General features: G+C 38.1%; 1 protein-coding gene across 5 annotated transcripts in view; it reads right to left on the bottom strand.

Moving 5' to 3' along the window:
• The window catches only part of Grm7 (glutamate metabotropic receptor 7), a 901797-nt gene that overhangs the window by 61118 nt on the left and 825572 nt on the right, over positions 1-15107 (bottom strand). For all 5 annotated transcript variants that reach the window (XM_050148613.1, XM_050148616.1, XM_050148612.1 and 2 more), the window contains exon 9: positions 2288-2534. In XM_050148613.1, coding sequence (XP_050004570.1) covers positions 2288-2534 — 247 coding nt within the window. The remainder of the gene's footprint in view (positions 1-2287; positions 2535-15107) is intronic.

The following is a 15107-nucleotide window of genomic DNA, read 5'->3' as shown; positions in this document are numbered from 1 at the left end:
TATTACCAAGTAAGATAGCCAAAAGAGTGATTTATGCATTGGGAATTTGTCCAGCTTGCCAAGTTTCAAGACACACAATAGCAAAGAGGAACAAGCACAGGTTAGGAGTATGAACTGGGTTCATTCAACCTTGGATGTTAAGTAGGTGCGTGACTTTGGCCATATCACGGAAGCTCCTTATTTATCTTCTCTACTGAGTTGCTATTCAGAATAAATGCAAGCTCTTCCATATAAAGTTTCTGATACATATTTTAAAAGCAGCTGATGTAGTGTTAGTAATAATGTTAATATTTGCATTTTAGAAACTAATGAAACACTCAAAAAGCATTGATATAAACATAAAAATTAGCTATTGTTAAAAATATTAATTCTTAAGTATTATAGGATTAGTGTCTACTGCTCATAAATTCATATTTGTTCATTTTTAAAATAAAAATACAAGGAAAAGGCTTTCAATTATCCTGCTTACTGACTTGGGGAAAAATCTTGTTACATGTGTGTGCTTGGGCACATATGGATATACATATATGATTAAAAATTATTATTGGACTAGAGAATGGGTCAAGTTTTTATGAAATGAAAATTTGATAAAGGTCTTTTGTAAATAGCTATAGAAGTTGAGCTATACGATTTGATCAGTATGAATATAATTATAAATATAGGCATACATATGATCATAGAAATATTAATTTTGATGATTGCATTTCATCTCAGGGCACTTAGTCTGCCTTTAATTGCACTATCACATCTACCTGACCACTTGGAAATGAACTTTTAAAAATGCTTTCTTTGCCTCTTCAGGAATAGAATCCATTGGCATTAGTAAAAGTAAAATTTGCTAGACAAATATTTTATAACATGTTTGTGACATAGGTAATATTACTTCCACAGTACACAAAAAGATATTGAGCTTTAGAAAAGTCTCAGTCACATGGTCCTGAGTGGAGAGTCTTGGATTTGAACCCCGTGTTTTTCCACTCCAAGGTGCTTCTTATCTCACCTTGAAGGTCAGACGGAGCACCATGGTGTGCTCTTCCCAGCTCTCATTAGCCCATTGCTCTGGTGGCATGGCAGAGCTTACATACTCATCCTGTTTCTTCTTTCTTTTTGGGACAATTCTCTTCCTCCTCCAGTCTCATCATATAATCTCTTCTCTTGAGATTTTGAATGAAGCCCTTGCTTATGTTGAAAGTGTTTCCCAGTATTTGTATATTAATTCATAAAGGAAGAAGTGACAGGATCATGAGTCTTTTGCATAGTATTCATTAAAACTAAGTTCTCTGGCTTATTGAATTTCTGTCTCTGCTTGCAAGTGTGAGTATGGTAAGAGTAGTTCATAATTTAAAAATAGTGTGTTTTGAATGACTTCATGGGAAATCTGAAATCTTCTTTGTTTTTGAAAACAGAAATTGCTACCATGAATGCCAGTATCTGAACTGATTAAAATATTCCTGGAATACAAACCCTAGTACGAGGGTTTTTTATCAACACTGTTAGCAAAAACGGTAATTGAGAATTTTATGCAGCTAACATCTGAATTGATACAGTATTATTTATGTGGTGTCCTATGCCCATCATGTTATAGGTCCTTCACAGGTAACGCTGAAGACCATCTGATTATTAAGAATAAGACACATAACATATGGAGTCTAACACTTCTGACTCACAGCTCTCAGTTTTTGTCCTTTACAAAATGACTTTCTTCTTCAGTGTCTTAGGGGATACTGTGCCCAAGTGTGTGCTGCCTATGGTTGTCTGTGGCCCTGTATATTTGAATGGAAGTTTAATAGTTTTACCCAATATTTTATGCTTCTGATTCTAAAAGACTTGCTTTGAAATAATTTCTCCATATTCACATCCTAGTTGAAGGAAGGCATGCTTCTAAAGTTCTTTAATAATTTAACTTTGCTTTTAAGACTGTAGCTCACTGGGTATGGTTACTTCTCTAAAAGGAAGTTGTTTTCCCAACAGGAAGTAGTCCTCCTAAAAGGAAGTCATTTTCCTAGTGGAAGGGTCTGATAAAGGAACCCTGATAGGCATGTTTATTCCCACTGCATGTTTTTGGAGCAAAGGATAAAGAGACAAGAGAAGGAGAGGAGACAGAACTCTGAAAAGCTTTCTACCAAGAAAATGGCAGCAGCAATAAATCAAAACCAGATGAGGAAAAGTTACCATCCATCAGGGCAAACCATCCACAAGGCATGCTTACTCCAGAGAGCAGCAACACACATCACATTTTCTAGAATTTTCTCATGTAGGATGGAGAGTTGAAGAAAGAGTTACTTACTGTTTGGATCTACATTTTCACAGAGTTCTGTCTTTGCCTCACCGTTGGGCCTGTCACTGGGTTTGTGTGACAGCCTTGATGACATGGTGGCTGCGGTGACTACGGCCTTGAAACTTCGCTTCCGTTTCTGGACGTTGAGTTCAGGGTGGAAAATGATGATGTACACTTTCGGCATGTATAGCATCCCCAGCGCCACTGACGCACTTAGGTTCATGGAGATTGTAAGCGTGGTAGTTTGTATGTAGAGCTAGGAGACACAACACACAAGGCACTATTACAAATACAGTGACCACAGAGGGGGGTGTAAATACTTAAGACGATGGCTGGGAGAAAAACAGCAATTCCAATGATCTTCTGCTAAAAAGGAAGACAATTGAATATATATCTATTTCAGAGCTTAAGCTTAAAACTGTGGGTAAAATCTTATGCATAGAAATTCAAGCCTGATGTTTAGAGTACAATTTTTATCAGATTTAAATTATGCTTAGTGACAATGATAGATTCGAAAACATGAATTATATATAGTAAATCACAATAATTTGTAATTGTGAGTTAAAGTTACTTATTATTTTAAACTCCCAAACAAAAAGTTAATTATATGACTTCCTCTGCAGAGTTTCTGAGATGTTATTTGAAAATTACTTCCATCCATAAGTGCTCCTTTTGTATGTTTTATTTTGTAACACAATATACCTTTTCCAAATCTATAGATTAGTAATCTAGTTTCCCAGAAAAGTAAGACATAAAAGTTAAGTCACCAGTATATAGTGATTTATAACTCTGTTCACATTGGTAAATGGTTAAGTGAATGATAATACGGGTTCTAAGTATTAGGTTAGACTGGGCAACTCTTGACCCTTGCCTTTTGTTTCAGTGCCGTCCTTAGGTCCAATCCAACTGTGGTGGTCCACAATCCCTACCTTCTTGTTAGACTCCACTAGGAATCTACATGATTCTACATGGAATGTACCTGAATACCTTTTCAGATGAATTTCCTACCATTCCCCAAACTCTGAGTTCTACCTTCCTGATGATTCATCCTTACAAACTGTCTTTCAAATCTTGCATAGACTTCGTTCATTCAACCATGGAATCTTTTCATGACTTCTTTGTATGTAAGTTTGTTTGCTTCTACCTGGCCTGTTTCTCCTTTGCTTCTTAAGTAATTTTCCCTGGGCTGTTCTCACCCATCATCTCTTTACTCATACATCTCCAAGGACAGTTTCCTGTACAGAAATCAGTACTGAGTTATAACTATATTCTTACATCTTTGATTTTAGACTGTCCCCATCTCCACTATAGGTTCTGCGAACTTAGATCCATTCTAGAGGCATTATTCTGTACCTAATAGACAAGTGTAGGGTACTACATAGATATATGATGGCTAGGATAATTTGCTTGGCAGCTCTTTTCTAGCTATACTTCAGGTGTCATGTAGTCATTCTTTAAAAGTATAAATATTTCCATCAAACCTAAGCCAAATTTGGTATTTCTGTTCAAAATACCATGAGATCTTTCCATCTTGCTTAGTATGCTCAATGCCCTGGGTTCCATCTCTGTAAATCAGAAGGTTAAATAGAAAGTATGGCAGTACATAGATCCAAAGGGTCAGACTATACCTTTCCTACATATACAAGTCTGCAGAGATCAAAATGAGCTAAGTTGTTGACAACATAGCATGGAAGATATGCTTTTAAGCCTCAAGCTTGCATTTTGATATCATATTTAGTACTTGCTTTTAGCAACATAATTTGCAACACTTTTAATATCATGTTGGTCTTTAGTTCACTTGATGCTTATCATTTAATGCACCATCCTTTCCAACCTTGAGTAGTTGATACCACTTTCATATTACTAGCTGATGAAATTAGCCAAATAAATGAGTTAGTAACCATGGATCGTCTTATTCAAGAGGGAGTAAGTGCCCATATACAAGTAGCCCAACCTCTTCTCGAACAGCTCTCCTTTTAGCCTGAGATTCTGCCTTAAAATTTCCACATTAATGCATGTGTCATCAATCTAAATAAATTTCCAGAGCCCAGCTTCAGCTGCTGGGTTGGAAGTGGCTTTTCTCACATTCACAAATGGAGAGCAAGCCAAGGCCTGTGCGAACTGTTTACAGCAATTGTTCTAAAGATTCATACATGACATACAGAACACCCACTGCTCTATGGATTCTCTTGATCTTTCTATTCTACTAATTCTAAGATGAATAAAGTAGCAACCCCTACCTCATCAGGTGGGGATCAAGATAATGAATGAGGAGCAAAGAGCTCAGCAGGCGTGCAGGAAGCAATGGGCCCCTGGAATATCTGCTGCTAATCCTTACCTCCTGCCACTTTAATTTGCAGTGAAAGGGATTTTTGGAAAACACTCCCTCTTTAGCCACTTTCAGGTATTTTTAAACATAAGGATATATGTGATGTTTAGGTTTGAGTATAAGAGTCCATGCAATTCCTGCTTAAGCAGACGGAAAGGTAGCAGAAAACATGTGTGATTACAATGCACACATTTAGGCATAACTCAGTGTCAGGCAAAGATCAGCTAGATGCACTCCATGTATCTTCCCTCGTAGTTCTGTTAGTACAGTAAGAAGTGAGGGCATATCATGTGATGTCTTCACTGCTCCAGAGATTAGCATAGCACTGTTAGTTGACTTCCGGTCTTTGGTATGTTAAGAATTTGTAAAACTTCAGTGTTCAACCTGTCTTTAATGGAAGCTCAGGATTTCCCACTGATGACACTAAAATGCCATTTTAATCAAAGCTTCGCGTTCCTCCAGGAAAAGAAGAAAATTGGCATAGAATCGAAATACTGTTTGCTTGACAAAAATACTTCCTGTACTCATGAGCTATTGAGGTTTTCTTCAGCCCCCCCACCCCACCCCGGAAAAATCTGAAAAACAAAACAAAACAAGCAAACAAGCAAACAAACAAACAAACAACAACAACAAATTTATTCAACCCAGATAAGGAACCAAGGATAGTTCAGAAAAAAAAAAAAAAAAAAAGATTTCACCCAAGTATACCTCGGTAAGTTAGAAAGCTTTTTGGAACTACCTACAAGAATCACCCCTGAAAAGTTCACTCAAGGGTGAGTGACGACTGCAGACCCTGCCCAGCTTCCTTTCTCACTTGCATTTCCATCTAAGGGAGAATCCCCTTCCCTGGCAATGGCCTTGAAAATGGCCCTTATAAAACACAGAACTGCTGGGTGGTGGTGGTGTGTGCCTTTAATCCCAGCACTCTGAGGCAGAGGCAGACGATCTCTGGGAGTTTGAGGCCAGTCTGGTCTACAAGAGCTAGTTCTGGGACAGGCACCAAAGCTACAGAGAAACCCTGCCTTGAAAAATCAAAACAAAAAACAAAAAACATATAACTTTCTGAGTTTTCTAGGCCTCTTCAGATCCTGTATCTTCTGGAATCTTACAGCTTCTTTCCCACTAGGTGGAAATTTCCAAGAGTTGCAATTTCCTTTTTTTTTTTTTTTTTAAGAGTTGCAATTTCCAAGAGTCAGTTCTATCTCATAAGAAAATTGCCAGTTGCTTTGTTAAAGTTTTAGAGTCAGTTTGGTTGAAGATAAGCTCTAGATGTTTCCATGCAAGCTGTGAATAACAGCAAGGCTAAGCAGACTTGCAGCTATGGGAATTATGATATTCTTAATATGCCTCAAAAACATTAAGAGATTAGAGAAAACAGGACTTAGAGAAAGAGGAAAGACCAGAGCCATTGAGAAAAATTTCTGATTTATAGATTCATCAAAGTGGCTTCATTATTACTGCTAATGTCTTCAATAATAATTACAAAACAAACTGCAGTAATTTGTACATGTGACTTTATAAAAATTTATTTACATTTAAAAGGTGATGTTCTATAGAGATGAATACTTTGCATTAGTATGGATCTTGGTTTATCAATAAAAATTTAAAGTCAACTTTTAATATGTATATTTCTGCTCTTGATTAAGGTATTGTGCATGTGAAGCTCATTTAAAAATACAATGTATAATTAAGAAATAAAGTTGATGAATTATCATCTATAATAGTCAAGCTTGTAGTCATGATAGTTAGGTTTTCCAGATGTACAGAGATATATTTCAGATAGATAGATAATTTTCAAACCTTTCAAGGACATAAACAATATGTCATTTAAAATATTTTAAAGAATTTTAAAGATAATGAGACACATCTACTCCTGGCAGTACCCATCTACTTCAAGAGGATGATAAGCATCGAAGGGGTTCCTTATGGGTTCCATTGGGCAAGAAACTGCTCTTGCCTGGACTGCTTGATTGTTATGCAGTATGAACTGGACATGCAGGACATGGAAAAAGACTGCTGAATTTGCCTAAAAGTGAGGCAGTCCATCAGGGCTCTTGCTTTATGAAAAAGTCTTCCAGACATTCTGCGGGATACAGAAGAAAGTGACTGACAAATTACCAATATAGGTTGAACTGTCTTTCAAATTTCATGCTTCATGGAAAAGTCTGCCAGATGCTATGGGCCTATAGGCTGAAGTTGAATGCTGAAACATTGCAGAATTACTTTGGGTGACTGTCCAGGCAGTGAGATGTCTCTGTCAATTCTAGAGTTTTGGAAGTTGCTTACAATGCATTTCCTGTTAACTTGGGTAATATTATATACTTCTGGGGTCTTTGATGGAGATGAAGAATAGATCATTATTGTTATTCCTTGGAAACTACAGCTCCCAGACTTCTCCTGGATTACCGTCACCTGTGTGCGCGCTGGCCGCGCCCAGGTGAGGGTCATTCCTCCCAGATAACCTTGCGCCCCCCGTTAAAAGCGAGGGTCCACGAGGCTTCGCCCTTTTGGCCCCCCTCTTGGCCTCTCCCTTGCCCCCAACCCTTGTGTGTCTGCACGTTCCACCCCTTATTGTGTTCCCCTCTCCCCATTAAAGTGCACCCACGTGGGAGCCGCGTGTCCGTCTCTTCCTCTTGCGTCTCGTCTATCCTGTGTTTGTCCACACACCCACGCCGTCGCCGTTTTTAAAGGAATAATAATTATAGTCATAGTTTTCCTTATAAAAGACAAAGTAGATATAAATATTATAGCTATACTTCTTGCTTGATAACTGTTTTGTTGTTTGTAATCTTGCAATGTTAAAGTTAAAATCTTTCTTTTTATTTAGACAGAAAAGGGGAGGTGATGTAGGATTCCCCTCTGTATTCTGTGAATACCGTTGATTAATATAGAAGCTGCTTTGGGCCTATTGCTGTACAGAATAGGGAAAGGCAGGAATTCCATGTAGCCACCACAGGAGACAGACACTGGAACTTTACCCAGGAAGCCACAGCCACATGGTCATATACAGAACAATAGAAATGGGTTACTTTAAGATATAGGAGGTAGCTAGAAATATGCTAAGCAGTGTTTTAATAAATACAGTTTCTGTGATTATTTCAATTCTAGGTAGCTGGAAACGAATGAGCAGCCTTTGTCAACAGATTGGTGCTTACCATCTGGGGCATGTATCCACATACAACCTAAAAAAAAGCTTAAAAAGAGTACTTCTAGACCCACAAAAATGAGAGCCAAGCACAGCTGCTTAGTAGTCACATTTATTAGATAGTCTTTGCTTGTTGGCAGCATCTTCTTGATGCAGCATTAGCAGAAAATGCCATGCAGTTAAGAAACAGGAACTTCTTGGTTCATGCTACCAGCAGAAACACTGGCTTTTTAAGGAGGCAGAGCACTTAAATGGGGTTTGTGAGCAACATGCTACTTACTAGCTGCTTAATGGCAACATAGACCTTCTGTGACTCTGGAGCTGAGGCAGCGTGAATGGCTCTCAGAGGTGGCGAACATGCTTCTGCCACATTGGACTGAGTGGCGTCAATAGGCAGGACCAGAGAGTTGGTCTTAACCATGTCCACTTAGCATTTTTTAAAAAAAAGCTCTCCTGGTCAAAAAATAATTATAGATATGGAATAAAGACAGATTTAGATGAAAAAGACCTCTAAATGGGTCATAGTGTTGGGTATATGTATGTAGACTTGGGAGAGAAAAGAAAAGGGGTATAGACAGTTACAAAAAATAGTTTTAATAAAATAAAGCAAAGTCTTTAAAAAGACAGAATACAGTCAGAGATTGAAGGAGTAAAGGAAAATAGGCCACATAAAGATAGAATATACACAGAGAGTATAGATTATGTATATTATTGTACTTTCTTTGAATTTTTTGCCTACAGAGATATTTGATTCCAGGGGCTGCTAAGCTAAACCAACATATATATATATATATATATATATATATATATATATATATACACATATTTTATTTATATATTTATATATATATTATATATATTTTAAAGGTATTTTGACTTTAAAATTTGGATCTAAGGATATGTTGCTTTGGAAAAGAGGTTCTTCTTTTGTTTCCACAGAGGATAAGAATCTGTGGATTCATTCCAAACTAATGTGGTTTGATGGACCAAGACCCTCTGAAAATTCTCTGGTAGGAATGGAGTTTTCTCTGAGTTCTACATCCAGCCACAAGACTGCTGGTTGAGATGATTAAATCTCACAGGATATTAATTAATTAGTCCTAATTTTTCTTTAGGTCCCCATGAGATTACCAAAACCCCAAATCAGCAGGAAGTATCCTAGAAACTTATACCCACATTTCAAAAAATGGATTATAGACGTTTCTCTTTGTTTAGAGTGCTGGTTATAAGTTGTTATGGGTAATGGTCAGGAAAAAAGCTAAACAAAAGAGATTGTATTCAATGTTCTTGTTTGAAAAAGAAAAAAATGAAGAAATGTTATGGGGCAATGGTCTTATACCCTGTAAAGATTTGCCACTTGTATTTGTTTAATAAAATGCTGAGTAGCCAATAGCTAGGCAGGAAATGTAGGCAGGACACCCAGAATAGGAGAATTCTGGGAAGAGGAAAGCCTCAGTCTAAAGTTGTCACCCAGATGCAGAGGATACAAGATGAGAATGCTTCACTGATAAAAAGGTACCAAGCCATGTGGGTAACACAGACAAGAATTTTTGGTTAATGTAAGATGCAAGAGTTAATTAATAAGAAGCCAAACAGTTTATAATTATTGTAGGCCTCTGTGTGTTTCTTTATGACTGAATAGCTGCAGGACTGGGCAGGATAGAAACCTCTGTTAACACTTGTTGGCAGAGAGGAAGAGAAAGGAAAACTCTGGGAAGAAGACATGAAACAAATCAGACATACAGTACAGAGAAGAGGTAATCAAACCACGTGGTTGGATGCAAATTAACAAAAAGAGGCTAATTTAAGTTATCAGAGATAATTGGAAAAATCCTAAGCTAAGGGCAAACTTTTATAATTAATATTAAGTCTCTGTGTCATGATTTGTGGGTTGATTGGCTAAGATAGTTTAACAAGAAAGCTTATTACAAAGCCCCAGCTAGCTGAGCCAAGCTGTTGGGGGACGACATAAAAGGAGTACATAGGTGCCTGCTTCTGATATCAGATGTTGGAGCCCGTGTTGCTCCAACACAGATACTTATTTTCCCTAACTGGACTGAAACGGAGTTGGGAGGAATAATCAGATGCAACTTACACGGTCATCATGGAAGGGCATCTCAGAATTCTCTCTCCTGACAATCTCCCACATTTACTCTCCAAACATAAGTTGAGCAGGAAAATACATTAGGCTGTTGGCTAGGTAACCAGGTGAATGGTGTTCTGTCACATCTGCATCTACTTGTATGCTAGCTGTCATGTAGGCCTGAATTAGCATCTCTATAAGATGTCCTCCAAATTACAAAGGAAGGAGCACCAAACATCCTGACCATTAGGTCATCAGCTTCAGCCAACACCTCTCCCCAGGTGATCTACATTCATAACAAAAGAGAAGGAGCAGCACATCCTGGCTATTGTTGAGGCTGTCTGCAAGTCTATGTGACCTTTCAGGAGGGCCTATGGCTTCAGAGCCTGGTTGCCACACCATAAAAAAAGGGGGGGCCTACAATCAGATATGCACAGCTACTGTCTTCCACAGCCTCAATGTCACTCACAAATACCCATATCCTGGCATGCATTTCCATGAAAAAGTTTAAGTTATTTTTAATGAGATAAAGCATCACATTGGTTGGATTGTTTATACATTTAGGCATTTTCTAAACTAAATTTATTATCTATGCACTATAACTGTTGTTTTAATTCTCCACCCCTCTCTCTCTCTCTCTCTCTCTCTCTCTCTCTCTCTCTCTCTCTCTCTCTCTGTCTCTCTCTCCCTCTCTCTCCCTCTATCTCATGTGCATCTGTGTGTGGAGCATGAGTGGGTGGGGTGGGTGTGAGTGTGATTGATGATGTCAGTGGTTATACAATTTTTTCCATTTGTCCTGTGGTTTACAAGGTACACTCTTGCCACCAAAGGTAATTCTTTAAGAATACATATGCCATTTTTAGGCAGGACTGACTAGATAATCAATAAAATGTCCATCACTGAGTATGAATTCATTAAAAATGATTCTGATTAATGGAAAGTGTCTGCATTTGAATCAGTAACTCAGTATGAAAAAAATTCATCAGCATCCAGATGATGTTGTTTCCTTCATCTCTAGTCCATATTTTCCATTATGAGTGTATATCAGTACACTTATTACTAGTGTGAAGACTGAGATTGCTGTGTGTAAGACTGTTGCTAGGTTCAAATGATGTGGCCACGGAAAAGATATAGAATAGTGCCAAGCAGGTAATGAGCACTTGATAAGAACATTAGTATCACAGTCCAATTTATTGTTTGATAGATCAAATGACCTGCTTTCTGCCTGTTCTTTTTTTCATACTTTCTTAATACAGCTTGAAAGAATCCAGTGAATAACAGCTTGTTTTGAGAGGACTGTATTAAATTTACTTCTAGTTTGTTTGAAAGTTTACTCAAATCCCTATTTCATCTGTCATTGACTATTTTGTAAAAAAAAAAAAAATAGTCAATTTTGTCTGTTCCCAGGTGTTGGCTTGGAATTGGGATGAAAGAGCTTTATAGGAGTCTTCAGGTGGCTGGAAGAGCTTCAAATGCTTCTCCCGGCTGAAAGCTTGTGTAATAGAAATGAAAATGCTCCTTGATGCTGTCCCTGTGAAGATGATGCACCATTACCTGGCAGATATTTGAAATATTCATGGGGCTAAATTGAAATAAAAGTTCTTAACAGTCAAAACAGGTTTTCTCAATCCTTAATACTTGTACCCCTGACGCCAAGTTAAAGTGGCTTATACATTCAGAAACAAACGACGCCATATATGACCGGAAAGGGGACAAACAGCTCACAGGTAGCTTCTCTTGTCAGTCCCAAGGTTTGACACACTGAGGGTCTTCCTTATGTGTGAATAACACCTGGTGATAGAAGGCTCTAGAATGTAATGTGGGAAAGACCTTTTACAAAAAGTGTATAAGGTTTTTGTTTGTTTGTTTGTTTCTTTTGTTTTTGAATTTTGTTTTGTTTTGTTTTGTTTTTGGAGACAGCGTTTCTTTGTGTAGCCTTCACTGTCCTGTAACTCACTCTCTAGATCAAGCTTGCTTCAAACTCAGAGATCCACCTGCCACAGTCTCCCAAGTGCTGGGATTAAAGGTGCGGGAGTATGTTTCTGTAAAGAAAAGAAGGTGTTTGCTGTTAGAACTGACCATAGCTCTTTGTTTTCAGTTGTTGAGGGTGTCTGTGGGAAAGCTGCTTCAGCTTGAGCAAGCAAGAAAGTAAAGGTTTCAACCCAGGTGTACTGCAGAGGGTCTGATGTAAACTCTGTCTCCTTTTGCTATCCTATGGAAACTGTTCTCAACAGTTGAGAAGAAGAAGGAATTCACGTGAAAAGTGTTCACACAGTGGGTGGCCTGGGAAATGTAAGTGGCATTTATTGAAGAGATAACCTTATAACCTGCAGGATTTCCCCCTTTAAATCTTTGCTAACTTTCTACCTTGCTCGAAGTATGTTTAAGCAGAGCTGCTGTAGGAAGCCTAGGATAGCATAGGGTCATTGGGTTGATCACCAGGCAAGTCCTGGCTTCACAGTAGTTTTACTTTTCCCATTTGTTATCTTGGAGCAGCAGAAATGATGTTTAGTCCATATAAAATTCCTTTACCTATGTAATATGCAGGTGCAAATCGGTTGTGAAGCAGGAGACCAATGACTTTGCTCATGCTAGAATTGTGTATGTCCCTATGCTTTCCTCTCCTGACCTGAAGCCTGACACTGGCTCTTGTCCCACAAAGCAAAACCAAAGATGCCCTTCATTCATTTGGCTATATCCTGGGGAAACTTTCTTGTTGCTCTTGCCAGGCTATTCTTCTCTTCTAAGACTGACTCAAGACCAACTTGTAGAAAAGCTACTTCGGACTGTGCTATACATGGAAAAGTCCAGCCTGCATGCACATACATAGAAACACACATATACATGTGCATACACCCTTACATATACACTTACCTACAAACATGAACACATACATACACATGTACACATGTGTACACATAGGCACCAAATGCACATAATACACACTGTGAGCATATATATGTACATGTTAACACACGAACGTATGCAGGTAGGTTCATGTATGAACAAATATGTACTCTTACACCCATGCCCAAACATACACATAAGCATAAACTCATTTTAATAAAGTTACATATGTTTTTTCTTGGGTTCACCTTCTTATTTAGCTTCTTTAGGTTCACCAGGTATACACTCCGTGACCTTTATTTATGGCTAGAAACCAATTATGAGTGAGTACATCCCATGTTCATCTTTTTTTGGGTCTGGGTTACCTTGCTCAGGATAGTGTTTTCTATTTCTATCCATTTGCATGCAAATGTTCCGGCTTGGTGGGAGCCTAGCCAGTTTGGATGTTCACCTTCCTAGACATGGACGGAGGGGGGAGGACCTTGGACTTTCCACAGNGGGGGAGGGGGAAAGGGGTGGGGGGAGGGGGAGGGAAATGGGAGGCTGGGAGGAGGCGGAAACTTTTTTTTCCTATTCTCAATTAAAAAAAATATTATATTAAAAAAATAAAGTTACATAAATGGCTGAAGAAATGTACACAAATGCATGCACATACTCATATATACATACATATCTTTACTCATGAATGCACATATATAAGCACACGAACACATAAATAGGCAAACATATTACTGAAAATTATACAATACATATATTCCATATAGATACACACATGCCTTCATTCAGCGGAACAAAAACAAACATAAATACACAAAAACCAATTAAAAAAAAAACAATTTATATGCAAATATGCACAAAGACACACATACTCAAAAGCACAAACACACATATGTGCATATACCAAAATTCATTGATACACATAAAGACACATTCATATATAATCAAATATGCAGGCATACAAGCAATTCACATACTTACATACATATACATTCAAATACACACAAACAATTTACATATACATATGCATATATATACACCCACACATACATATACACAAACACATTTGAATACACAGAAGCAGGCACACATGCATAAATCCACACATACACACAAATGTATATACACATATGTAGATATACATATGTGTACCCTTATGCATACATACTTGTAAGCACGCTTGTGACACACTTGAGCATACATATACACAGAGAAACATATACTCCAGCATACTCCCAGGCATACACTCGTGTACACAGAATTTCTCTTTTTTATCAGAATCCTAACTCTCAGTATTGATTTTAAAATATGTTCAACTTCTAATGTGAAATAGCAGTGCCATTCTTTTATGTATCCAATACTGCTGTGTTGTGCTACCAAGAAGGTTATTTACCCCTCCTGCTGGCTTGAAAGCACAAAAAATGTTAGGTCTCTGCCTGGCAGTGATTTAACATACAAAGGGCACAGCATTTCCCCCACCATAAGCCTGGAGAGACACACTTCTGTCAGATTTCATCAGTTCCCTTTCACTCTCCAGCCACATTCTCCCAGACTGAACCTAACAGCCTTTTCTGCAGGAGGCTACATCCCATTCTGCCTTATGATGAAAAAGTCTGGTTTCTTTCTCATTGGGAAATATCTTGGGGGTGATTCAAAGATGTCCTGTGCTACCCTGTAAGGCAACCACTGGGTTGTGAAAACACATAATCTGAGCTTAGTATATTCACTTTCTAAAGACATAGGGAGCTACTCCATTTTCATAAGTGCAAAGGAGGCCAAACTGGCTGAGATTCAGTGTCATTATTAGAGTTCTAAGGAAAATAAAACAAAACAAGCATCAGATGAAAATACTGAAGTCATTAGAAGGGCTAAAGATCAAGTTCCCTTAGCATTCCTCATGCATATTTCATGTGTTTAAAACTGGAAATGTACAGTGCTTACACAATTAAACTCAGGAAAATCACTGCATAAAGTCACTGTGAGATTCCCATAGAAACAAAATGTATTCTAGTCCCTCTGTCCTCAAAGCCAGTGGCAATGGCTTTCAGTTAAACTTGCAAAGTTTTCGTCATTGGTCACCCCAGTTTTCTTTTGCCACCTCATTAGTAACACCCTTCATTTTGGGGGCATCTTCCTCCTCTCTTCAACTTCTACATTGCATAAGCATCTCCAGGCCCTGTGAATACTGGTGCTGTCCAAAGAAGTGACATTTTTGCAGACAGAGCTAGAAGCCCTGACTATTTAGAGTAGGAGTTGTGATATTACAAGTAGTCACGGCTTCTAGTTCCGTGTACAAGAGTATCAATGATATCAACAACTTTCACCCAGCTTTTCTAAGTTGCTCTTTTGAGAGGCCAGTGTGTTCTTTTTTTTTAATTAATTAATTTATTTATTTAAGATTTCTGTCTCTTCCCCGCCACTGCCTCCC

Source organism: Alexandromys fortis, unplaced genomic scaffold (genome assembly GCF_014885135.2).
Source record: "Alexandromys fortis isolate MF-2015 unplaced genomic scaffold, M_Fortis_MF-2015_v1.1 scaffold_59, whole genome shotgun sequence".
Classification (NCBI taxonomy): domain Eukaryota; kingdom Metazoa; phylum Chordata; class Mammalia; order Rodentia; family Cricetidae; genus Alexandromys; species Alexandromys fortis.
This window is presented reverse-complemented; position numbering and strand designations above follow the sequence as displayed.